The following is a 27360-nucleotide window of genomic DNA, read 5'->3' as shown; positions in this document are numbered from 1 at the left end:
GGGCGCGAGGCCGGCTGCGGCCGTTACAGCCGTTATGGCCGTTGTCCCCCACCACGCTGCCCCGCTGCGGGTTCCGCGCCCGCCGGTCCCCTCCCGCCCCTCGTCCGCCTGCCCCGCGGCGGGGGAAGCCCGGCCCAGCGCACGGGAGGCCGCGGGCCTGCGGGAGCGCGGGGCCCGGTGGCCGAGGCAAGTGAGTACTGGCGGGGGAGGCCCTCCCGCCCTCCCTGCCCCCGCCCGGGGCTGCCGTGGCGGCCGGAGCTGTGACGGTTTGTGCTGGGGAAGCACCGCGGGGAATTGGCTGTTCCTCCTGTGCTCGTGTCTGCTAAACACGAAGCTCCAGCGCCCGTAGAATTGGTACAATTGCTGGCACGTTGTGCTTTTTTTTTTTTTTTAACACGCTCAAGTCTAGTTGTACTTTAAAACATTTTAAAAACTGTTTTAACTGTTGGAAGTGTTTCCTGGTCTCTCCCCCCACAACTGTCTTGGGAAGCCACTGGGAGTGATCCGCGCAGCTTTGTGTAACGGTCCAGCTGCAATCTGTGGTAATGGCCTGTGGCAGCCCGCAGGAATTTGGGGACTGGCAGTTGTTTGAAAGTGTGGAGGGCCCGCCGGTGTGACGCAGCTTTAGGGACCTTTCCCTGATGGCCTGGGGTGACTGTAGCACTCCTCTCTTGGGACAACGCTTTTTCCTTAACATTTGTAACATTTCTGAGGAAATACTATTTAACAAAGTGTGTAACTCTTTAGAATTTAAGCAGAGTCATTCTTCCACTTACTTCCCCCAGTTACAAGTACTCTTTGCTTGCAAGAAAAGATACGGGGTGCATGCAGTGAGGAAATGCTAGTTGGAAATGAAGTTATACGATCGAAAGCCATAATTCATTATGACAGAGATTTACAAACATTTAAGTGTCGTAGGACTCTGCTGTTTGACCTCGTACTAAATTTCCAAGACCAAACTGAGAGTGCCTTTTCATGATTGAACACAGTGTGCTAGCAGAATGATGTCGCTAATATCGTGTTATCTACAGGCACCTCTGGGAGTGATGCTTCTGCTAACGAGACATTCCTTCCTGGCTTGGAAACATGACTCCAGCGGAGATTCCCCAGCTGGGTCAGCCGAAGGGATGAAGCGCGGGAGCTCTGAGTACCAGCGGAAACACCCGTGAGTACGAGCGTGGCCGTGCCTGTGTGCCGAAAGCGGGCCTGTGGCTCCCCGCCTGCCACCGCCGGGCACCCAGCCTTCCCCCTGCTCCTCATCACGCGGGTGGTGGCACCCATCGGGGTGATCCCACTGGGAAAGGCGTGCCCTACGAGATCCGTAAGGTGGTGCGCGTCTCCCCGTAGATGCAGTTAACTGGCATACCTGCCTTTCCTCTGCCTAGGCACTCCCTGTAGGCGTTGTCCTTCAGAGATGCTTTTAGTGCTGTTGAACGGTTGGTGATGGCTCCCCCACCTAACTGGAGTATAATATTATTGAGCTGCGTATTTTGCATTTGTAAATATTTGTGTGGCTGTCTTAAAATGGAAAAAATATGATTTTTTTAGTATGGAGTTCTGACTTTTTTTGAAGAAAAATCATTTTCTCTGTGGAAATCATTGAAGTCATCAGTGATGTTTTAGTGGATTGTTACTTCAAGATCTTTAAGCACCTAAAGATGCATGCATGTATTTCACTGGACTTGCAAAATTGCCCGACTTTTACTGATTCGTTTCTTTTCTATGAGTATGTCGTTACCTGAAGCACGTGGATACCTCTTCCTCCTAATGTCTCTGTTCCGTATGCCCTGCCTCTCTGGGTTATATGAACCTGTTCCGAAATGGCTGCAGCAGTTTCTGGCTCCCACTGGTGGGAAATGCTGTTTGTGGCATTCTGGAATCCGTACTGAGGATGGTACTCCGACAGCAGCGGAGATCAGTCTTGGTTTCTGTGTAAAACCCCTTAAAACGAAATGCGTAGTAGGTAACGTCACTATGGGGTCAATGTTACCAATCATAAGAATTTTCTTATTCAAGAACGTTGTTGGAGTTGCATGAAGTAGTTGGAAATCATGGGAAAGATTTAAGATTGTTTTAAGATTCAGATGTGATCATTGACTGTTCTTGCACAGATTCCTTCCTTCTGCTCATCTGGGTAAATTCATTTTGTGTTGTGGTGGAATGAAATTAAGTCCAACTTTTTGTTCTTGGTTTTAATTTGCATGGGAAGGATGCTGTCATTTTGGAACAAGATCTGCCTGGTGACCATCTGTCTCTCCGTTAAGATGAAGTATGACAGTGAAATGATGAAAGATTTTCTTGAAAAAACAAATGAGCACTTTGCTGTTTTAAAAATCCTGGCACTGGCAAACTGTAGCTTTAAGCAGAACACTGCATACAACAAAACTGTCACCGAAGCTTCATAGTCGCTTTAAGTATGTCATAGCTGCTTCCCCAAAAGTAAATTGGGCCACCGATTTCTGTCAAAACAATTCAAGCTTTTGTTTAAGCGTCTACATCTGCAATGTGCTGACTGCATCTTGTCTGAATCCTCATTCAGAAGCCGTTGGGAACATAAGGCAGCAAAATCAGAGGAACAATGGCTCCGTCACCTAAAAGCCAAAGTTCTCCTGATAACAGAAATATTAATGCTGTTATCTTTGTAATTTAGAAAGTGTGTTTCTTACCAAATTTCTTTCTAAAAGAGAGAAACTGTGATAAATATTCTGGAAATACACGGATTATCTTTACTGCTCTCGCTTTTTCTCTAAATCTCTAAGCTGGACCAAGCTGAATGTGTTTTAAATGAGGGCAGTGGTATTTCCCAGTCAGATTTTTTTTAATCTGTTTTATTGTTGTCACTTATCTGTGTGAAGTATAGACTCCAAAACACATTTGTGTTGGGTTGGAAAGTGGACTCCCCAAAGCAGGTGATTAACAGTAAATAAGTCTGCTCATTATCAAGGTTTTAGTTGTCATCATCTGTGCTAATATGAATCTTCATGTTCCGAGGTCGAAGAATGGTTTTCATTAATATGACTATCTTACAAAAAAAAAACCAAACAACAAAATCCCAATGAGTCTGTAACTTATTACTAGGGTTTTCTCAGTTGGCTAATTTGTGCCATCTCTTCCTTTAGGTGTCCAAATCGTAAAAGAAGGAGAAATCCCTGTCAGACAGCTCAGCCAGGGAGCAAACTCAGGTGCGTCGGGCACTCGACCAGGCTGCCCAGGGCAGTGGTGGAGTCACCATCCCTGGAGGTGTAGCCGTGGCGCCTAGGGACATGGTTTAGTGGACATGGTGGTGTTGGGTTGACAGCTGGACTGGATCATCTTGGAGGTCTCTTCCAACCTTAAAGATTCTGTGATTCTAAGAACGGAACCAGAAAGCTGTTGTGGTTGCTCTTTCTGTTGCCATAACAGCGCCGGGAATAGGTGGCCTAGGACTGAAGAGCTGTGAGTCTTCGTGGCTCCGCTAGCAAACAGCAGTGCTGTGGTACGGAGTTGTTCTGGTTCCTTTTCTGCCGCGTGTCTCCAGCAGGTCAGTGCAGGGGTGTGGCTGATCTCTGGACTGCGTGTGGGGTGGGAGGAGTTGGGCATTCCTCAGCTGGATGCCGGAGGTTGTGTAGCTGTGCGTACGGAGCCAACAGTCTTGAACATCCACAGAGATTGTTTCTGCGAGTAAGACTTTTCTCAACAGTGTTGAAAATGCTGTAGTGCTTTGAGCTGTGGGTCTTTCTTGTCATAGCTCTGCTGAAAAGAGTATACGATCTTACAGCTTGATGGTTTATGCAGTCCCTCTAATCTAATTCAAAAGCTCGTGATAACTGGTTTTTAGCTCACAAAACCCGTGGAAAAAAACTCCCTTGGGAGAACTTACAGAACTTAACAGAAGGATTCTTAAAAACCGTCAGACAGAAATGTGACTTTTGCAGGATGGCGATCACCACCGCATCCTAACAGTAACAGTTGTATCGAAAAGAAATACTGACTGGCAAGAATCTTGAGTCCCACAGAAAATATTTGTGATTAAAATACATGTCGGCCCAGCAGTGATTATAGCTGATCGCTGTGGTGTTGTACAACTCGTGTTCGTAAAAGTAACACAGAACATTGTGTGCTGTGTGGAATTACAGTGCACGCCCTTAATATCTCCATAACAAAACAAATGTTCTCACCGTGGACTTTGATACACCCTCCCTGTTCTTTGCTTTTATAACATTAGTTTGTCAGAGTAAATCTCCAGAGATACTTGATATTGTAAAATTGTTTATTTCAGCTGGTTGTAGAATGTAAGACAGCAATGAGTCCAGCTGTCCCATTTCTTTGATGTTCTCTCCAGATGCTCGCACGTGTTTTTGTCAATAGTACCAGTGCTGTATATTCTGTTATACTTGGGGGGTGTGTGTTTTCATCTTTTTAGGTTGGTCTAAAAAGGATATTGTGCCTTCAGCCAGAGCTGAAGCATCTTGTGCATCTTTTTCAGTTCATTATCTATATGCTGGTACCATATGGATTTTAGTTTAAATCACACCACAGCCAGAGGAGTGATCCCGCTCGTATGAAAATACCTTTTTATTTTCCATTTGCAACTACATTGTGAGCCTGCATCCAAAGCTAAAGCATACACTTGGCTGACCTTGCAGCCATTGATTTTGCTGCCTACTTACCAACCATTCTGGTTTTGTTTCCTTCTCTAAAAGGGTTTTTGTTAGGCACAGAAACAATATCTGTTATTCCCTTTCAGTAACCATTTCACTACCAAGTCCTCTGGGGGTGATCACTTCCTTTGGCACTTGTTAATTGTTCTCGCTGAACCATTTCACTTCATATACCCAGATCATCTCTGTCTACTCTGTTGTTTTAACTTAAGTAATTCCCTGAAATTGAGAACATTTCCTAGCAGTGTAAATACAGCCGAAAAAGACTTAATTTTGCATCTGTCTGTTGCAGTTCTCGAGGGAAATTCTGCACTCTTCTCACTCTGACTAGAAGAAATCTGGACAGATTTCTTCCCACATTTCCTCTTACACTCCCTGCTGCACCCCCTCCCCCCAACTTGCTAGTTGGGAAATAAATTCCCTAGTTTTTAAAACTGCTAGGTTTTCACATTCACATCTGAATCTAAATTCAAACTAACTTTCTCCAGAGTCAGTGGACTAAACTATGCTCAAGAATTAAATTACAGCAGAGCAAAAGCTTCGCTACAGTTAAGACTGCAAAACCCCTCTTTGTTCAGAATTGAACTGTTCTAATATTCTGAAATCCCTGTGTTTACTTGGATGTGTTGAAATTTATCATGCAGTAAGGGATTAGTGCTCTGAGTTTTGGATCAGCTGATGGAGCATTGTTGAAATACAAAAGAAAAGCCTTCTTTGAATAAACATGCCTGACACTCATAAACTGAGCAGCTTCTGCTATTTTTGTGTGAACTCAGTGGATGAGAAGCTTTCCAATTCTTATCTGTGTGCTGTGCTTTTTTGTGGAGCATGCTGTGGTGTCTGAGGTTTAAAATTGGAGACATAATCTGGCTGTATTATTTTTCAGCCAGATTAGTTCCTCGATATGGTTTAGAACGTAGCCCCCAAAAAGCACAGCTGTCACAGCTGGAGGGGCGGTCTGGGGGTTGGTAAGGAATGGCACTGTCTTGTTTCCAGGCAGAGTTTTGTGAGGACAGCTTTCATCAGAGTATGAATTTTAGAAGAATGTGTGAAGGGGAGGAGAATGTCAGAGATCTCTTCCTCTGTGTTGCAAAAAGGGAAGATCATTGCAATAATCACTACGGTGAACGAAGTGGAGTATGTTATCCAGTGCTGTTGCTTCATGAGCTGTTCTCTTTTACCTTCTGAGAACATTGCATTGAAATAATGGATTGCTATGCTCACTTTTAATTTCTAAAAGCTGGAAATTGCTGGATTTCTGTGACACTTGCTGTATCTGCAGGGAGCTCAGTGTAGCATATGTGACCCATTTTTGGTGTCTTGAAATGGTCTCATCTGCTCCAGTTTCCTCCTTTAGCTTTTTTAAAATTTGGCTTGATAGGTTCTTCTGTGTGTAGACCAAATGAATGAAATAATGTCTGTAAATAGCTTCTCGGGGGGTGGCTTGCTCAGCGTTTGTCTCAGAGCATGGAACTGGCTGCACTTTGGAAAAGCAGTATCAAATGCAGTATTTGGAAAATAACTCCACTCTGCAGGTAAGACTGAACCTAGTATTCAAAATTTAGGCCATCTGTTTCTGAAACATCGAGGTCTAGTTCCCATGTTGCTTTGAGATCTGCAGACATATCCTGCCGATAATCCAAATAAAAGCTTCTGAAAGCAGGAAATACAAAATTACATTGTACGGATTGACTTTTTCAAGGGATGTCGACAGAGATCTTCATTCATGCCCTCAGCTTTTCAAGGGTGTTGCAGGTCTTTGTGGAATCAGTGTCTTACTCTAATGCAGGTTTGCTGTAGTGAGCAGCTCGTAGCTGTTTTTTCAGATGTAAAATACTACGGTACTGTTACCTTCCCGGTGTCCCTTGATAATTTGTTGAAATTTTTGGTTGAAGGGTAGACATTATTTGCATGTAGATACTAAGCTACCTGTGTGTCTGTTAGGTAGAATTAACTGTTAATTTTAGAACTGTTTGAATTTTAGTTGGCCAACACTGCATTATAAAGGAACGTTCCCATTCTGTTTAGTGTAAATAAGAGTCAGCGTAAAGGAGAAGGAACAAAGCACTGCCGTCCACACATTACCGCTTACCTTGTGACAGCATCCATGTGGTCCAGAATCATCAGTGTTTTGGAATTAACCTTCCAAAAATCTCAAAAGTTGCATGGTATTATGTGAATCAGTTTGTACTGCTGATGTTAGTTATGGATGCGTGGTAAGTGTTGTCTTCGCCTTAACTCAGTCTACATGGTTTTTACTGATCGAAGAGACTTCCACAAGAGGGTGCACCCGTTCAACAAAATCCCATACCAACCCAATGAACACGTCCCCATTGTGGGCGTATTTTCTGTCATGTTACGTGTTAACTCCTGTATCTGAATCAACTTCAGACTAGGATGGATGCTTGAACCACTTTAATGTCCCGGAGCATCTCTCCGGTCTGTAACAGACATGAATGGGTACGTGATGCCTTGCGAGGGAGCAAGTCAGGATGTTTAATTTTGAAGAAGAGGCACTGTTTCCAGACGTCCCGTTCACACGGATGAAAGGCTGTCTTCAGACTCCAGGCACACAATGCTGTTTACATCTTTGGTTTTTTTTAGTGTACTGAAACGTGTTACCTGATCCTATAATGCTCACTATGAGCATTTTAAGAATAAGGTATGGGGATTTTTTTTTTTTTAGTTTTGAAGCGTCATTGATTTTCCTTTCAGACTGGTACAACAGCGGATAGTAGAGCTGCAGAAGAGAACTCCGTCTAGAAAGATGACTTCTTGAGAGACTGCTGCCTGGGCTGGGACTGATAGATTTTTTTTTTTTTTTCTGTTTCTTTTTTTGTGATCAAATTATTTCTTGTTTCATAAGATGGACGAGAACTCTTAGTAATGCTTCAGCTCAAGTTGTGTAGTGTTGCTGTACTGATATGCTAAAAGCATTAAAGTGTTCTGCTGCGTGTGTAGGCCAAAGTTCTAGGTCCGTTCCTATAAGACTGCAGTCCCAGGATAGTAAGGTATCTCTGCAGAAATGATTAACAGATTTTACAGGAAAAGAGCCCGCTTTTGAATCATGCATTTCCTGTCCAAATACATGAATCGTAAATCACTTACAGAGATAAGATAATCTGATAGTCAGCAAAATAACTAGAAGTGTGGCGATAATTCATATGTGCACTCTAACTTTTTTTTTTTCTGAGAAATGCTGTTTTCACCAAACTTTCAGGTTTTCATAAACAAGAGAAACAGAATGGTGTGCTTTTAAAACTTGTAATTACTAGTACAAGACACCAAAAGAAGGTGAATTTGAGATCAAGGAAATTACTATTTTTTGTTACTGCTAGCTGCAAATGCAAAAGTGGAGTCTGGATTCAGAAGGTTTCATTTATTAATATTGCTGAATTGGAACTACTCTAGTTTTGGTACTTTTGAGCAGTGCAAAGGAGAAGAATATGAGGTTTTACTAACAAATCAGCACCACGCTGCATATGTCATTTCACTAGCAAGAATAATTTTATTTTAAAGCTTATGAACTAACCACCTTCCATTTACACCAGTTCAAGATGATCATATATAAGCAGCTGAGGGTTTGGTTTTTTTAATTGCTTGTGGATTGTACCAGAAGAATAATCTCTGTTTATATTTTTCTTAAGAAGACTGTGGTTTTAGGTCATTGTTGCGCTCCAAAGAGCCAAACGCACCTACCAGTGGGATGTGCAATACTGCTTAGCTGCCGAAGACTCCTGGCTGTATCCGATAGAAACAGGGCACAAGGAGGAGTAGTAACTACTGTAGCTATTTACTTACTGATCATCTTGCTCTGAATATAACGGCGTTTTCAGAAGCAGTTCTTCATTCTGACAGTGTGTGGAAGTCAGCCATTTTTAAAAACATAGATACACAACACAAGTGTAAAAGTAAAAGTAAAGTGTAAAAGAAAAGTAGCTGCTTTTCTGGGCTCTGGTGCGAAGCGTTTGCCACTGCCCGGAGATCCTCCTTCTGACCTGGAGTTACATGGACTAGCCTGGCCAAAGTTCGCTCGGCGCGGAGCGTTTCCAGTGGAGGGAGACTTTAATTAACAGAAAATTTCATCCTACCATATTTGGACCTTGAAATTTCTGCCCTCCTAATCTTCAGGACGGACCCGAGCGAGATGTGGCCCACTAGGTGTCACTCCAGAAGAGGCTACCCGCGTACAGGTGGTGAGAAACCTCTGCCGCCCTCCTCTCCCTTCCTTTGCACTAGTGACTTGCATTATTTCACCTTCATGTAAACACAGCAAGCACTTTTTTCACCTCTAAAAAAAAAAAACCTATTAAAATTACCAGTCTTAGTGTTAAGGGGGAGGATAGAAATATGCGCAGAAAATAAAAATTATAAATATTTAATTATGCAACTTGTAAGGGAGAAAAAAAATAAATTTATATGTAATAGGTTGACATATGACAAAAACTGGACTATTGCACATGCCTGTGGTATGGAAGGTATGGATGAGTTAGCACATCTTGCTGACAGGGTGAACTGATCAGAGATTCTCTTTTCCCATCTGTTAGCTTTAAAAAAAAAAAAAAAAGTCTGCATCATTGACATTTATTTTCCCTTGGGACTTACCTAACCTGACTTGCTGGCACATGTCTGTGCCAGAACAAGGGTAGGGCTTGAAATTTAATTTGAAGGTGATTAGCACTTTTCATCAAGCATTGGTATGGAAAAGAACCATCTACTTGGTTAATTTTAAAGCGTTAGAGCAAAAATTAGCCATGTAGGTGGATTCCTGATTTTCATACTCATTTCTGTAATAAATGTACATCTTTTATTCAGTACTGTAAAAACATTAATTGATTGATTTTTCCACCGCTAAATTAAAGTCAGAAGTTTAGTATTTTTACTAAAACAAAGGTGGTATGACTTTGTAGTCTGCTTCCTCCTGCAAATAATGATTCAGTACCTTAAGAATAACAACTTTCATTCCTTTTTCTTATTTTCAGCATTCATATCTACTGCTCCATAGCAAAGAAAGAGGCAGACACATTTGTATGCTCTCTTTGACTTTGAAATGCTAAATGGTCGATCCGATGTCTCAGGTGCTGTTGTGTGAGTCAAGGGCCCTGTGTCCTCTTGCAGTTGCCAATGACTTGTTAACCTTGTCTATGTCTCATTTTCTATTCTTGCTTAATTGTTATAGCAGACAAGGTGGGAAAAAAATTAATATAATTATATTGCATAATAATATTAAGAAAAAAAAAAGCCTGGAACTGTAGGTGTTTCTTTACTTGTACGTAGGGGAAAATCCAGTGCTGTAAAGCAATTTCTAAAAAAAAAAAAATGCTGCATAGTGATTAATTAAATTAGAGAAGTGATAGAGAAGTTCTTGAAGGAAACTGGTACCACTGAAGTCAACTTGATTCTCTTCTTGATTAGCTGTGTAAAGTGAAGTGCATTGCTTATACTATGTGTGTGTAAAATGCACTGGGGACAGCAGCACTGAGCTTCCTCACAGGAGGAATTTTTTGATGTCTTGAAACCAGTGAAGATCACCTAAGCACGGTATTATACATCATCTCAAAATAAGTTACCTTCCAACCCGCAGAACTTCCTGTAAGCGTGAGTTTCAGTCGTGCAGCTTCTGTGTTGAGTAGCAAGATCTTGGAATGATAGCAGTGGTTTTGTGATTATCATACCGTCAATTAAACGCGTTATTGCATTATCAGTGAAAAGTAGTCTTGCATGGTTTTGCATGATGACCTTGAATCACTTTTTCTGAAAAGGCTGCCTTATTTTCTGGGAGAGACAACCTAGTTACTATAAAAAAGGGTATGCCACATAACACCCCATAATGTCCTGCCTTTTCAGTAGCTTCAATGTTTACCTGCTCCATAATTGAGAAAAATGAAAATGTCAACATGTTAAGTTTTGTACAGTTGACCGAACTAGATAATATCCTGAAGGCAGGGAAGTGCCTTCATCAACTTCTTTTCCTGGTTACAAAAAATCAGGAGAAAAAGGCTTTAAAACTTGTTGGTCTATATGTCTCATTGGTTTTGCTCCCAAAAATGTCAACCTGCAACATCCCTAAACGTGCATCTGCAGGGATTCGCAATCTTTCACGAGAAGGCTTCCCGACTCCCACTGCCAGCCAGCGCCAGCATGGCTCGGTTTTACTTCCACGTGATGAGAACCGTAGCTTTTCCCCGTGTGTTACTGCACTGGGCACATCTAGCATCACCATGGCCCTCTTTTTTTTAACTTCAGGAACCTTTACTTGCCCCTGAAAAGTAAGTTGACAGTAGTTTCTCGTGGTTTCTTCCGCAGTGGAAGGAAGTGCCTCATTATAGCAACCTAAAAACGTAGTGAAGAAGCAGTTTGCAAGGCAAAATATGTGAAATACACCTGTGGAAAAGGTTAGACTTGGATTTCTGGGTCTCTGTATTAATTGTGTAATACTGGAATCTTCTTACCGTTGTCTGATTTCCAAGTGGTGGTAGATACCACTCTCAAACCTGTTGGGAATGGAGAAGCTGTGGAAGACCGAGAACGTGGAGTCTAGCAGCTTTCTTTCCTGCTGGATTATCTGGCAGGAATGCACTGAGCTAAAACAGGAGCTTGTGGCAGTGACTGTTCCTCTCCCTTCTCCTTTTCGCTGAAATGCAGAGAGCAAGAGTCTACGCGAGATAGGCGTGGGGTGTAATGGCTTCGGAGGAACTGAGAAGATGCAGCACACAAGCTGTGTGCCACCTTGTTCCCCAGCATCCTTCCCGTTCCCACCAGCATTTGTTGACTTCGCTTCATGTAAAACATCAGAAAAGGACAGTTAACTTCCCTGTAGTGGGATATGTTTTAAGAAGTGAAGAATGTTTATTGTGCAAGTATTGAGGTAGAAAAGGAGGTCTTGATTCTGTCGCTAGAAAAAAATGTGTTGGTGCCTGAGAACTTTTTTTTTTTTAGCATGAACATTTAAGTCAAAGGCATTTCCCTTCTTTGATCAGTAAATAAGTGAAGTGTGCATACTGATTATTCCATTATTTGCAAGTCAGAATTGTAAATTACTGCATTCAGTCTGATGCAGTTTACCATCCGAAAGAAATAATTAAAGCTTGCTTTCTCTTGCTTAAGATTTGAACGTGTATTTAAAAATGAGATCATACTTTCATGGTGGTCATAGTTTCTTTATAGATCTGTGTGGGGTAGCCTCAGAAGTGGGTGTATGATCTGCTGCTGTGCCGTGATTTTTTTTTTTTTTTAATTTCCTTTAATTATACATTTGTTTTGAGAAAGATGGTTATTCCAGGCCTCGTTCTTCCCTCAGTTACATCCTTACACGCCCACTGCAGTGGGAGTTGTGCGTACCTCAGTGTGCAGCTCGGCCATATGTGCTCCTTATTTATATCTCATGCATGAAGTAAGCTATTCCAAACCGATAATTGCTGTTCTGGTAATAGGAGATGAATGCAAGTGCGTAGACAGCCCTTTCTCACTAAACGAGGATATGACACACTGCCAGTCACCGTGCTTGGTAAAGCTGTTTTGTCGAGTCCAGACAGAGTGCAGGGCTGCGCCTGTCTGGTGTAGACACTCAAGAGTTCAATTAATTTACAGATGATAATTTGTTTTCAGCTCCTGTAGATATGGATGGCTTCTTTACTCAGCCTCTGTTGTGTCATTCTGTAAGAAGTCAGCTCCAACTGCACAAAGCTCAGTTGCTGGAATTTGTTTGTAGAAACGGCGTATTTGCGCTGTGCAGCTCTGCAGCGTTTTCAAAATGCACCGTAAAGCTTACGCCATCTTAACGTGACGGTTTCTTTCCAGGTGCCTGTATTTTCTGTCTACGTAATTTCATAAAATCACTGAGCAGAAGGACTGAAAGACTGGCTTTATTTAAAAAGAAAACAATAACACTTACAATACAAACTTTCCGCAGGTATAAATGTTAGCTTCTGAAGTTATTTACCTCTGCAGAAGTTATTTTATCTGGCCAAGCTGGTGGTGCAGATGCACGGTGTTGTGTCCGTGTGAGCTGGCGGACGTGTCCTCTGGAAATGTCCTGCAGCAATACAAGGGTGTGATTCACCAGGGAAGCGTTCCCGGCCGTCACCCCGGCAGCTGAACCAGCCCACCGTGCTCTCTCACACGCACAGCGTGCAGCCGGGAGATGACAGCACGCCAGTGGCTTTTGGACAAAAGAAAGTCAGCTATGCTCTGAACGAGTTCCATCTACAAAAATACGCCATGTAAATACTGTAATTCATGGTATTTACTGTAATTCATGGTATTTGCTGTACTCTGTGCTTGCTTTTTCAGAGCGTGTCACAGGCAGTAACTAGCACAGGCCAAATCCTGGCAGCCCCGTGCGAGAAGAGGGGCTGAGCTCACGCCGTGTAGGTACTGAAAATGAGTCACGGTGACTTTGTTCCAGGATGGGCTTCTGGTTTGCTGCTTAGTCACTAATTAGTGCTCTTTGAGTAACTTACGCTGTGAAACTCAGTACGGTTTGGAAGCTGAGCGTGCTATCTTCGCCTTTAGCGAGGACTGTTTACTCCAACGCGCTGCGTGCTCCGGAGCTGCAAGGGCTGACGGACTCGCGTGTCCTTGCGAGCAGCTCTTTCCTTGCGTGCCAGCACCCACGCACGCCTGTGCCTGGCACTGGCCTAGCGCTTGGTGTTTTCTTTTTTTTTTTTTCCCGAGGATTGTCACCGGCCCAGCGCTCGGTGGTTTTTCCCTGAGGAAATCCTCCTGACACCCCCGTTTTGGCAAGGCGCTGGGGCTCGCAGGGTTTGGAGGTGAAACGAAACGCTTGAATCGAATGGAAGGAATTTCTTATCCCTTCGCTGTTGGGAGCGACCCAGGCGCCGGGCTTTCGGTTTCCCCGGGTGCCGCTGGTTGGGTGCGGGTTCACCGCGGGCACGTCAGGCAGGGGAAAGGACTCGGCTCGCTGTCACGCGTGTGGCTGCGGGGCGGGCTGCGGGGCGGGCTGCGGGGCGGGGCGGGCCGCTTTCCCGGCACAGGCGGCGGGCAGCGGGCGGGCCCTGGCCCCGCAGCCCCTCCCCGGGCCCCGCCGCCGCCGCCTGCCCAGCGCTGCGGGGAAGCGATATTTAAAACAGCGAGGGGAAGATGTGAGGAGCAGAGGGAGCTGCGGGGCGGGATGGGCGGTCTGGCGCCTGCCGCGGGGCGGGCAGGGCGGCGGTGAGACCGGCTGCCGCTGCCCCGGCCCTGCCTCCCTCCCCGCCGTCTCTTGGTGACCCCGAAGGCAACCGGAGAAACAGCCCGGGACTGCGACCTGAGCTCCTCGCCTTTCTGTGTTTGTCGGGTGGAAATACCGGCGTGCGAGCGCCCGGCTGCAGCACTCAGTTAATTTTTTTTTTTCCTTTTTTATTTTTTTTCCTATTTTTTTTTCCCCACCCCCACCAGAAGGCTAATCTTGTTCTGAAAGTGTCCTGAAATTGGGACAAAACGCAAGACTTGCGCTCGAGGGGAGCCAAAGCCGGTAGGTTTCCGCTGGGGAAAGTTGTGAGGTGGTCGGGGTGGTGTGCGAGTTCGTGTCTGGGCTGTTGCTTTTATTTTTTATTTGTCTTGCTTTCTTCAGCAAAGGAAAAGGAGGTGTGGTTAGCATGAGACGGCTGGTGCTTAGGGACCGAGATCTCCCACCGAGAGATCTGCTGCTGCTGAAATACATTGTGCAAATGGAGCGTTGCTCTTGGTGTTCGCTAATGTTTTTTCTAAATAACAGCGACTGATTTGGGATGTTAAAATGCAGCAAATTCAGATATTCTTCATTCCCAGTGCTTTCTATGTTCAGAGTTGGTGGGGGATTCAGCTCTATACAGTAATGCAGTTCTTTAAAAATAGCAGCAAAACTTAAATGACAATCAAGTGTGCAATACCAGTGTTGACATAGCGTTAAAGAGACGGCTGAAAAATGACCAGAAGTCACTCCCTTAGCTCCTCGGCGAGCAGGACTCCTTGAACCCGGGGAGATCCTCTCGCATACCGCAGGGGCTGTGAAACCTGGGCACCGTGAAGGGAAGCAGCCGGTTCCTTTCGGAGCTGAGGATTCTTAAACCTTTGAAGTTACTTGAAGGGTTAAGGTACCCTTGGTGGTTTAGGAAGAGAATTGCCTGGTCTGTCTGTGAAGAATAACAGATACTAGTAATTTTGGAGATTTTTTTCCAACCGACAAACAAACACACTGGTTGCTTTGAATTTAATCTAAAAATGGGAAACTAGCGAGGTACAACTTTTTTTTTCTTTTTCCTGGCAGTCTTGATGTCCTGTTTCCCTCTGTAGTGCAAAAGCCTTAGAAGTGAGTGTTCCAAAATAAGGAAGACTTGTTGAGAAATTTTCCGGAGCAAATTGTCTGTAGTAAGAAATTATTGCCAAATTGTATCTGTTTTCTGGGATTTTGTTTTTCTATGAGGAGTTGCTTTGCTTGGAATGCTTTTATCCAGGAAGTAATCCTTAATGTGCTCCAGTCTAAGCTTTGAGGCTACGTGTGAGGAGATTGAAGAGGGTTTAATTAAATGTAATCAAATATTACAGGATTCCTGATTAAAAGGTATAGAGCTTGCTTTCTGGTGACATACGAGACATGGTATTTATTTGTACGTTAGAAAAAAAATATTTTTTATCTTGCAAATAATTGATTTTTTTTCTTCGTTCCTGAGTAACTAGCACCCCTTTGTTTTCTTCACCGCCCGCTTTTAATTCTTGTTGACTAGCCTAGCGAGCGGCAAAGGAGCTCGGTGTGTCACAGCAGGGTGACGGAGTGCAGGCTGCGCATCTGAGTCAGTGTGAGAGTGTGTGGGCATGTGAGAACGGCTGCGTGTGAGGTGGGAGTGTCTGGACATGTACGAGACTGTCAGAGGCGTAGCAGGAGGAACAGGGTGTAAGCACTTGAATTCCTGTGTCTAAAAAAACAAGGATTAAATCCTGGCCCCTGCTGAAGTCAGGATGAAGTTTGCCGTTCATTTAAGCCAAGCCAGCTTCTGAGGATGCTGCCGGGTGGTTGTGTGCGAGGGAAGATAGATGTGAATGGAATGGGAATGTGTATGTCTGCCTGCTGATCTGGTGGGAGAAGAAATGGGGCATGAATGTTCAAAGCGCGGTGGGAACATTCGGGGCTGTATGTCTGCTGGTGCTTCTGTTCTCAGGTCTGTGCGTGAGGGAGGCATAAAAATGAAGGATGCAATGTTCCCTTTTGTGGAATAAAACAAACTAAAGCACTGTTTATTTATTAAACGTCATCACAAGGAGGAGGGCGTCGGACTGTCCCCCTTTCCTGCCCCCCCTCTGGGGACTGCCTGTGCGTGCCTGAGTGTCTCTGAGATGCCGTCTGTGAGAAGACGATGAGTGTGTGTTTGGGATTAATTAGCCAGAGTTTAGCTGGTTTCATGCTTTACGTGCCTAGGGGCTACCCGCAGTCACAGAGAGGGGAGGAGTTTGCTGTTGCTGGCTCAAAATCCTCTCCAGGGGTGATCTTGTTCGTGTCAACCGTGAGCAATTAGAGAGATTAACTGTCTTGTTTTCCTTTCTGCCCTAGATTGATTCTTGCGAATTTCTGGGACGTTTGAAAGTGATTTGGAGAGAGCAAAGTCTGTGTCCGATGGACACTGAACCAAAGGCAGCAGCGTGTGTTGTGCAGCAGGCTCACTGCCCAGAAATGAAGTGCCCTTCTTCAGAGGACTTTCCTCCTCAGATAAGACTGTCTGAAAAGATACCACCAGTGAAGCCTTGCTTCAAGAAGAAGCAGCAAGTGCAGAAGAGACTGGACACGGAAGCTCTCCGGGCTTTGCGGCCAATCTTCACCAGTTTGCTGGGAGCTGGGACCTTGGATAGGGTCTTTGTGCCCCGAGGCCAAGGTGGCGGTCATAGTGATTTATGCGAACCTGCTGTGAAAAAGACTCTGGACCTCGGTACCTCTTGCCCCCAACCAGAAAATAATGTGACCGTGCTGATGCCAACAGCTCCAGATGTGCAGAGTCAGCTGCCAGTAGCTCGTCCTCCTTCTGGGCATCCTGAGCAGGATGTCCAGTCAGGAGAGCAAGGCTTCTCAGCAGAAACTACTACTGGAACTGCTGCTGAGAATGGGAATGAATCATTCCAGGATCATCCCTTGCACCCAACTGCTAGCGATGGTGCAGCTTGTCCTTTGTTCCCAGACAAGATTCTGGAAAGCTACACATCTGGCTTGTTCCAAGAGAACAGCTGTCCGATGCAATACACTTTGAACCCGAGCAATAAATTCAGTGCTGGGATATTCCAGGATAAAAGTGAAGAAGCTTCTCTTGACCTGGTATTTGAGCTCTTGAACCAACTGCAATATCACACCCATCAGGAGGAGGGAATAGAAATCTGTGTGGATTTTCTGCAGGGCACTTGCGTTTATGGCAATGATTGTCCCAAACATCACACAGTCTTGCCTTATCATTGGCAAGTGAGGAGGACAGCAACCCAGAGCTGGCAGAGTGTGACCAATGATTCCCAGGAGCATCTGGAAAGACTCTACTGCAACCCTGACAATGACAGGATCAAAGTGAGATATCGGTAGGTAACTGGATTTACTCCCGTACTGGCAAGGGTGCAGAAATAAAACAGAATGTGCGTTCTTTTTTCCCGATGTTTTCTGTACAAGTGTTTTATAAACCCTGTGATGATGTTACCTGAGTAATATCTAACAAGTTTGCTACAACAGCAAATTCTTGCACACCTATTAAAACTGCTGTTTAGCAGCTGGAAAGTATTCTTTGAAGCCGAAGGACTTGAAGCGTGTGAAATAAGAAGTCTTCAGCTCTGTAGAAACTGAGGGAGTTGACGGAGACAGTTGTGTAATATTGTACTTGTTCTTGACATTTCTAATTAATCTTTTCTCTGAAGTAGAAAAAGTGGCAGCATGACTGAGCCTTTGCAGCCATTGAAACAGGAATGATACAGCAGTTGCTTTCTGTCACTGTGAATGCAGCTGGATTGTGTGCACTCCAAGCACAGTTTTCATAATTACATTCTAAGCAACTAAAATCAGCTAGGTGCTCTCTGAAACCCTTTGACTGGAAATTTCATGTGGTTGCTAACGTGTGGTGATGTTTCAGGTCATTCACTGTGAACAACCCAAGCAATACCTTCAGAAATGCTGATCATTTGTTTAAGTTGCCATCTAAAAGTGTTAAACCATTTATTACAAGTTACTGTTTCCTCTATGTGGACTAGTGTTTATCTACTCATTTTCTGCAATTAGAAACCAGCTGTTAAGTTTCCCTGGCTATGTTATCAATTTAGGCTTGATCCTGCACCCTGAGATCTAAAACAAAATTTCTCCAACTTTTATAACGCAGGTTTCATTTTGAATAGGAGTAGGGAGTGCTGATGTTTACAGTTCATGAGATCTGTATAGTCTGTGTGCTTGTTTGTGCAGGGTGTAGACTGCTCTTTTTTATTTATTTTTTTTTTCCTGGAGGAAGCATACAATGCAATTTTCTCCTATCTTATCTGCCCTGCCATAATCTGTGAGCCTGGTGCAACTCATTCCAGTAACAGTCAGTTCGAAGTGACACTTCTGGGGGTTGTGTAGTAAAAACTTCAAATTGCCTTTGCCGTCAAAGTCCTTGTGGATTTGTTCTCACTGCCTCTTCTTCCTTCCATTTCCTGAAGAAAGTATATCCATCCCTTCTTCCCTAGTGTTTTACTTTTCATTTACGATGCTGAGGTTTCTCCTTAGGCATCAGAGACTCCAATCTAATGCTTAAAGTCAACGTCAGTCTTTACTTTCACCCAACTGGACGTTGGATTAGGCACTAAAACTCAGGCTCCGTCAGCCTACGGATTCATCCTTTTCACTGGAAACAATAGCAGAATATAGACGCCTCACACTGAAAATGAAAGTGAAGTAGCAAATAAGAATTATATGTAATAGAGAACAATAATATTTTACAGAATTGTCTTGAAAAAATATGCCAGTCTGTTTAAAAAAAAAAAAAATCTTACAGCTGCACAGCAGATAAAATTTGCTGTATTTTACGCCAGAGAAACTTCAGTTTTTTCCAAGTATTTTATATGATTTCTGAACACAAACCAGCAAAGGTAGAAATAAGAGAAGCCCATGCAAGTAATTTAAACTTGAGCTCTGTACAAATGAGCAGAAAGCTTTCTTTTTGAAGCCTGTATCACAGAATCCATCGCTATGCACATGATCTACGTGTTCTAAATGGTGGAGTTAAGAATGATTAATTTTAAAAGAAACAATGCTTCGTAATTGCTTGGTCATCTCCAGCCTGTGAAATTGGCTGACTCGCGCTGTCCGCCTTTACACTTAGTTTGCAGGTTTCCAGTCTGGTGGGTATTTTGGGCTCTTGGTACACAGAGTTTCTGTCTGTCTGAACCGGTGGGGAAGAAACTTGGCAGGTGTGTGGCCAGACACATGATGTTCTGTAACCGTGCGTGCAGTCAGAGAAGCAGCGCGATCTCGGAAAACGCGGGTGTGCTGGGTCAGGGCTCTGCTGCTGGTTCTGCGGTCAGCATGAAACTCAGCTGTTTGAGGGGAGGCAGAGTCTGTGAATACAAACTAACCTTCATCTCCTTGAGTTGAACTGGCTGCCCAGTGTCTGCCTAACTGTTTTCTTCAGGTAGCAGTAGTCTGCTGAGACTAAAATTACTTTAAACATCCGTATTTTCTGACTAAATTCCATCTCAAGCTGCTAAATCTATAGCATGTACTCCTCTGCCTTCTCTTAAAAGAGGCTGTGAAGATCTTTGTTTCAGTCCGCGCTACAAAATCACGCCCCAGTGCAAGGTCGGGTGACTGTTGTGAATTTGTAATACCCGCTTACCGTGGAATGACAAATTGGCATGTTCTGTAAGTCTCGCACGTATTTCCTCCCTTGGAAGAGGTTCATGTTTGTGGATGAGTATCAGCGAGAACCTAGGAGTGAAACTTTTTTTGAGACTAGAGCTTCTGATTTCAAACATTCTATCTGATATGCATTAAAACTTAGACTTGACATGGTTTTGAAGTAGCTTTTAAGTGAGGGGTAAATGTTTTGCTGTAGATGGCTACCAGTTTCCTGTTGCGCAACATCATCTTGTATCAGAAGAACCTGCAAAGCCTTGAGCTTGGACTTTTCGTGGAGTTTGCCAGTGGTCACTGCAGCCTTCCCCTGTGTTCCCGGGCGATGTTGTGTCTCCTGGCAACAAGATGCAGAGAGCAGCGTGCCGAACCTTGCCGAGAGGCTCGCAAACATGCTAGGACAGCTCATCGTTCACATGGTTACCGCATTATTTAGCTAAAGCTATTAATCTCGTGTGGTCAGACTAGCTTTACAGGCCTATCTATACAGACTGCATACAACCAGGAAACGTCTGTTCAGCAGTTTGCATGTCCAAGAAAGGCCGTGCAGAAGCCAGCCTGACAACCAGTGGGTGGTGGTTGTTTATCCTCCTTTGTTTTAAACACAAGTTTATATGGCATAGTAAGTAACCATTACAGTCTGCATGCATAATATTGACATTGTGTGCTGCTCCGAGAAAGCTGGGCGTTCAGGAAAGTGCTGGGCTGTTGGCTCGAATAGCGACTCAGCTCTAAATTCAAATACAATGTTCTTCAAGCAGCTATTTATATAAATCTTTCTTCATCTCAACGTTACTGAGATGAGTAATGTGAAATATACATTCAGTTGTTGTCTTTCACTTTGGGGAACGTGATCCTAAAGTAGGAGCAGTGGTAAACCTGGTTTAGTTACTTCTTTGGGGTACGACTGCCTCAGATACTCATTGGTTTGGCCTCAAACTGAATCTAAAACTTTGTCAGAAGTTGTTTGGTTTTGCTTTCTTAAGCCTCTCAAGTATTTAGAGCCAAATACCAAACTCTCTAAACAAACAGAGAAATATGAATTTAAGCAGGTTAAAATACTTTAGAAGCACTCAGTTTTCTTCATACTTGTGAGGAGAGGCGCTGGAGAAGTTCCAGCTCGCAGCTAAGTATTTGAGAGAGCGGTGCCAAGTACTGCTTTCCAGCATGAGAGTACCCAAGCTGGGATATTTTAAGATGCTTTTTAGTAAGAGGAAATACTTGGCTGCGGAACTGAGCAGGTTTTCCCCACGCACACACCTGTCCAATCATGCATACGTTGCTTTTCAAAATAAGCGACATCATTAATGATTACAGGAAGATTTGTTTGAAACAACTCTGTAGTTCCTGACCCATCAGTTCCCCCTCTTTGGCTGAAAATTCCACCCTTTTTCTTGGCAAAGAGACATCCCTGGGTGCCGTGGGAATTACGTGTACCTCGGCATATCCCAGCTCACGTGAAACAGCACCTTCTCCTAATCGCTTTGATTTCATTTTTTCTTTTTCTGTAGTTTTCTGAAGTTTTATGAAATGGCTCCTTCTCGCTAGAGGAGAAAGGCTGAAATGAAATGGCTCCAGTGAGGGACAATCAGGTGGACCTCCAATGGTAGATATTCTGCCTGGGAGCAGTTGACTAATTACTCAGTCTGCATGCATGGTTCTTGGATGAAGTCAGGGTAAATACCGTGTGCTCCCCAACAGGGTTGTCCGTGGGAGTCACCTGGGAAGGAAAGGTAAGGACAAAAATAAGTGTAAAGGAAACTCGTTTTCCTTCATTCTTGTGTTTGTGGGGTGACTTGTTTCTCTGATGCTGTTAGAGTACACTGACATGATTTTAAAACCATAGAGAGCACAGTGGAAGCACATATCAGTCGTCCTGGGATTTCTGCAGGTCGTCTGACCGATGGAATAGTTAAATTTAGGAAGTTATCTTTCTGATCCGCACAGCTGCCGCAGCGTGTGAAATAACTCATGTGTTATCAAGAACACCAGAGATGAGAAAACAGCTGAAATTCGCAGTGCCTGGTGGTTTTGTGTGTGGTGGCTCTTGAATGTACACAGCTGAATGGTTTTGAACTTCTTTTAATTCCTTGCTAGAAGGAATGCCAGACAGAGACTCTAAATAAAAAGCATGTGAAGTGATTTTAGGAGTGTTTGCCATGTGCTTTATTAGTATGCTTCGATGAATTCCTGTTTGCTCCACTTTATAGTGTCATTTACATATGAAATAAAGCTAATTGCCTTCTAGCTATATGAAGCTAGGGAAGTTCAGAGTGTTACGCTGAGCTGCCACAGGGATCGGCACTCACTGGTATATCCCTCTTCTTGTTTCACGTCAATAAACAGATTACCCTTTTGGAAACAGCTGTCACCTGGCTTCAGGTTGAGGTCAGCCTGTTCCCCGTGTACTTTCGGTAATAAAACAGTCCTTTCTGAAACAAAGATTTCTAATTGGTGAAACAGGTTGCTCCGAAGAGTTGCTTACAGGTGATCCAGCAGGCACAGTCTTGCAGCATTGTCTGCCTGCCCGTTTTCGGTAAGGATGAGGAACAGAAAGAGTCTGTTACAGTTATTTGCTTAGCAAGAACAGCGATCGTGAAGTTCCTTCCTAGGCGTTGCACGTATTTGTTGAAATCAGTAGGGATTTGAGCTGCATGGTAATTGCAAAACTTTGTACGTGTAGTCAAATGTACACAGGAGTCCTTTTTTTGGGGAGGCTGCGTGTGGAGGGTGTGACATCGAATTATGAAACATTGGATGGAACACGCAGAAGCAAACACCCAGAATTGGTGGTCACTGATGAGTGTTAGACTTGTATACGACCATTTTATGTAAAGCACAGATGAAATTGATGTCATTTCATTATTTATCATAAGTTGCAGAGGTATTTTAAGTCCTGAGATTGGATAGAATTCTGAAAAAAAAAAACAACCAGGCCTGTCTGTGCAGAACATTTTTGAAAAAACGGGGCTTTGGAAATGGGGCTGCATCCAAGTGCTGTAGAAAGTGTTCATGCTGCAGCTTGGTGGAAGCGAATGCCTCCCTCATGATTTGAAAACCCCTTCCATATTAGCTCTGTGGCCACTCGGAGCTGTGCTTGTGCTCTCTTTAAAACATCTACTGATACAAAAATTAAAGCTAACAGACAAAACTCTCTGCAAAACATATCCTCACCTGGTGTGGGTAGGAGACCTTTGAAACCAGCAATCTACCTCAGACAAGGACATCCATGTTTGTCCTCTACTGCAAACAGAAGATGTAGCTTGGATTTGAATTATGAAATATGGTACATGCAGTAATCCTTGGAAGATTTGAACATGGTTGACATCCTCCTTACTACACATTTTTAGAACTTGACAGTGCTTCACACCAAAGGACCACTTTAACCCAATAACTTGTGTTTGAACGTGGCCAACAGTGGCTTTCTTGGGAAGAGTAAAACAGAACAAACATACGTCTCAGTACAGACTCTTATCTCCCAGCAGTCGTGCCTCAATGACTTCCTGATCCACAGATGGTATCTTTGGGTGAGGGAGCACTTGGTAGATTTTTTTTTTAAATTTTTTTTTTCTCCGACAGAAAAGGTCTGGGGCCAGACTTTGATCTAAGCTGTATACACATCTGGAGCAGCGTCCCAGCAGTTGTTTTGGATTTACAAACATGCAAGTCAGACTAGAGCCTCTCGCTGTGAAAATTACAGAAGATTGCTTGTTCAGGCACCCCCAGTCACCAGTTGTGAAGGCAGGAAAACTTGCCTTTCCAACTTCTTAAAAATAAATATAGGAAAAGCAGTAAAGCTATTACTATGTTGATAATTATTTTCTTTTCTCTGATGATGGAGCCTTTTAAGTGGAGAGGTAAATCTTTCTGTAGCGGCTTTCTCACTGTAGCCCTCCTGCATGGCTCGCGGTCACAGCAGAGAGAAGCAGTGTGACATGAGGGAACAAATTAAGTAAAATATGAAACTAATTTCCTGCTGTGTCACCTGCTGCCCCTCTCTTCGGTTTAAGAATGATGAGGGACCGATAAGATCAAGACTGCGGGATCATGTTTATCGGCTTGTTTTTGTTCTTGCCCTGGTGCAGAGTGTTGCTTCTGTGAGAGGAGGTTCCTATTTTCCTTTCAGGCTCCTTGCAGCAATAAGTAGGATTTGGCTGCGGTTTGATTGCGGTGTTGTGAAGAGCTCTTTGAAGAATGTCCCTTGGTGAGTGTTACCTGGGCCTGTGCTATGGAATCGGTACTGGTTTCGATAGGGACGCATTTTGGCTGCTGTTGTCTAAGATCTCATGTTCCTATTTCAAACTGCCAGTACCTCTGCTTAAAAAGATCTTACTGAGTGGAGTTCAGTTTCATACAGTGGAGTTGAAACACTTGGTCCCTCACCCACAGCCGGACTACAGCCTACAACTTCAAACGACTGTTTGCTACAAATAAGTTGAAACATTGCTGATTTTGGGTCAGCAGAAAGTGTAAATGTCTGCAGTTGCTGGGTTTGATTTGACTCATCTTTCACGCATACGTACGAAAGGTTTTCATACCTGTTTGGGTCTTTTAAGCTCATTTGTTCCCCTGAGCAGCTTTCAGGTTGTTGCTATTGCTGAGAGGAACTGGTTTAGTCATAGAGCGAAAATCAACAGTTTCATCATCTAAGTGGTGTTGAGCTCTCAGTCTGGCTTTGTATCACAGCTGTTCTGATGGGAACCGAGTTTCATTTCCTGTACAGACCTTTGTTGATCGCTAGGTTTCTTTTTTTTTTTTTTTCTGAATCTTGTTTGTGGTAGGGCTCGTGGCATGTAACTGAACTTCGGAGAAGAGTTCGAAACCACATTCATAGCACTTACAAAATATTTCTCCTAGTCATCTGTTTGTACATAACATCCAGCAAGCATTTGTCTTACCGTACAGAAAGAGCACAGAAGATTCACGTTCTTCAGAAGAATGCAAGGAAGAGTGAGCCCAAATATCCTTATTTTAGCAGGCTACATTCATCTCAAAAAAAGTTGTAACTCGCTAGTAGGGGTACCTACTCAGTTCAGTGTCCTGAGGAGATTAAGTCTCTGTGTTATTTCTTACAGACAGGGTACAGAGAAAATGCAGCTTATGCAGGGAACCAGGCTCTGCCGTTGAGAGCCCTTGTGGCATTTTATTTTGAACCGCGCTGTTGTACAGCACCAAATTTGGGGTTGTGTGCTGTATTCTAAAGAGTTCAATATGCTTATTCTTCCAGTGCAAAGAATTCCATTGAACTGCTGTACTTTATAAATAGAGACCGTTATTTGGTTAGTTGGGGCAGAGCAGTTCTTAAGAAATCTCTGTTCACACCTCTGTCACACATTCTGTGTGGGACTTTGGAGTCTATTTAAGTCTCTCTCCGCATCTGTCTTTCCTGGGGAAAAATAGCAAAGTAATTCTCCACCTCAGAAACAAGATGAGGCAAGGTTTTGTGGTGTTTGCAGAGAGGTTTAATAAATGTTTCTGTAGAAAAAGACGGCGCTGTTTTTATGACTGGTTTGAAGCTGTACTGAAGGCTGTTCCGCTGCGTGATGCAAAGAGGCAGTGGGAGTCGCGCTTTGCCCCACCGAGGTATTTGAATACATTTCCTGCTTTCCCAAACGTCTGACAAGCTGTAGCCTTCATCATCTCCTGCTGTTTCCAGATGGAGGCTTCAAAGTCCATGAATAACAACACTAGATTTTTTTTTTAAAACCGTGTTAGCTACAAAGCTCTCATTTCCCTTAGCACAAGCTGCCCAAGAAGAGTACAAAGAGCGAAGGACCCCGTTCACGGAGCTTGTCTTTGGGAGATGGTGCAGAGGAAGTGTTGGGACGGGCCTGTTTCACTGCAGCACACAAGAAAGGGTTTTAATTGCTGCGTTTGCGTGTGTTTGTTCTGCCTCTGCTCTCACCACAGCACCAAGAGTTTCACCGCTGTCGCATGCGAGCGTCTCCCAGAGGCGCAGTTAGCCGTGCTGTCACGTGCCCGTGATGGGTTACGTCTTCTCTCGCGCTCCCTTCAGGGCACGAAGCAAGGCGACGTGTGCTTTGCTGCTTTATTGTTGGTTTTTCCCTCTCCTAATCTATATGTTACCCATAATCTATACATTATGGAGGATACCCTTTACTTTAGATAGTGTACGCTGGTACAGGAGTGGTAAACCATTACGCTGTGTGAAGATAAAGAACACACCAAGTGTGACCTTGAGCATCTCACATTCTTGCTGTTCCTGAACCCTGAATTTGGGGTCTTTGCCTATATTTAGGCCTTGGGCAGTTGAGAGGTACAGTTGTCGCATTTGCTTTCATCACCGGTGTCTTAAAGCTGAAGCCAGGGATGTAATCACGCAATGGCTTGCTATAATCACAATTCATTTTTGTCCATGGCTTTGCATTATGTAAGCTGGTAATAGGCTTTTTAATGTACAGAGGAAGTGCTTGAACTGAAGAGCTGGTATTAAACAACTTGGAAGCTTAAGTGCCAGTGAATGTTATAACTTGAAAAAAAAATCATATTTCTGAATAGAGAAATAAAGAATATAAAGAATATAAAGTTAAAGAATATAAATAAGCATTGGAGTAGTATATCTTTTATGTGAAACAGGTTTTTTTTTTGTGAAAGAGTATCTTTCCTTATTCCCAATGTTATAATTAGGGAAAACAAACCCAAGACAGGTAGTGTTTCAGGCACATAGTGTGTTTTTCAGATGCCATCACTTAAATAAATGCGTTTGTCTAAAATTTTCAGCTGAATAAAATAATGCAGTGTTATTCCGAATAATTTATTGTTGGGTAGAAAAAGCGTGTGGAGTTTAAAAGTTTTTAGTTAAAGTATTCAGGGAAAAAACCAAAACGCGATTGTGTAGATTTCATGATGTTTAGATCACGGTCATTTAGATTTGGTCATTTAATTTTCCATGAAAATTAATGGAGGTAGCATCCTCAACACTTTACCCACTTTAAAGATTAAAATACCGTTTTTAAAGCATCCCTAGTTTAACAGGAGTTTGAGTTTCAGGAAGATTCTGCCGTGTTCTGCTCTTCACGAAACAGTTAGCGCTTTTTTGTGTGCTGAGCTGCAGCGCTTTCTCTCAGAGGAGCTGTAAGTAAAGCCAGGTACAGCTGCCCAGAGGTGGTGTCCCCGTCTTTAATTGAGGAGTGATGGAGCGGCATTAATTGAGCTGAGAGCCAGCGCTGGGTGTGTGGGAGCCGGGAGAGCTGCGCTCTGCTCTCCGTGTCAGGGCGCGCACCGAAAGGTGAGAAACGCTGTGGCCCTTACAGGCAGGCAGGCTGGGCAGTTCCATTTGGGAACGGGAAAACAAGAACGCTTAATGTGTTGGGTCCTACGTAGGCTTTCCAGAAGAATGTCTGCAGGGGTGGTGTCAGCTGCTTCGGCGCTTGGTGCGTGGGTTCTCGTTACGGCGAATTCTCAGCACGCGTCAATGGGCGATGGCCATCCTGTCCTCCTCGCTTTGTGTACACGGGAGGGCAATCAGATGAAAAAGAGGCAGAAGCAGCGAGCTACAAAAATGTAAAAAATTCCAAAGAGCAGACAATCATTACATTTTTCAGCACTGAGAAATAATTTGGCACGTTCTGTACAGGTTTCGCAGAAGAATGTTTAGCTTTCAGAGAAGCTGTTTTCACTGTGAGCTGGCGTTAGCTGTCAGCCTTAAAAATCTGAAACAGTTGCAGGAGATACCGTAGATGCACACTTAGCTGTGCACAGATTTTGTTTGTTATAGGAAAAAAACTTAGTGCAGTTTGTTTTACTGGAATAGAATGTGAGGTTTTGCTGTTGTCACAGCGCTGCTAGAACGCCGTGTGAGAACGCCGCGGTTCCCCACCTGTTTGGCAGTTGGAACATGTCTGAACCCAAATACCCTTTGCATAGGCACTCTCT

At 43.8% G+C, this 27360-nt stretch overlaps 1 protein-coding gene across 2 annotated transcripts in view; it reads left to right on the top strand.

Moving 5' to 3' along the window:
• Positions 1 to 151: 151 nt before the first annotated feature.
• The window catches only part of TIPARP (TCDD inducible poly(ADP-ribose) polymerase), a 38320-nt gene continuing 11111 nt past the window's right edge, over positions 152 to 27360 (top strand). Inside the window, exons 1-3 of one of the 2 annotated variants that reach the window (XM_086754396.1) lie at positions 152 to 190; positions 1032 to 1165; positions 16168 to 17171. In XM_086754396.1, coding sequence (XP_086610522.1) covers positions 16231 to 17171 — 941 coding nt within the window. In that variant the 5' untranslated portion in view covers positions 152 to 190; positions 1032 to 1165; positions 16168 to 16230. Of the gene's footprint in view, positions 191 to 1031; positions 1166 to 13665; positions 14116 to 16167; positions 17172 to 27360 lie in introns of those variants that run through there. The other variant, XM_086754395.1, reaches the window with a different exon arrangement.

Source organism: Chlamydotis macqueenii, chromosome 9 (genome assembly GCF_036417535.1).
Source record: "Chlamydotis macqueenii isolate bChlMac1 chromosome 9, bChlMac1.mat, whole genome shotgun sequence".
Classification (NCBI taxonomy): Eukaryota; Metazoa; Chordata; class Aves; order Otidiformes; family Otididae; genus Chlamydotis; species Chlamydotis macqueenii.
This window is presented reverse-complemented; position numbering and strand designations above follow the sequence as displayed.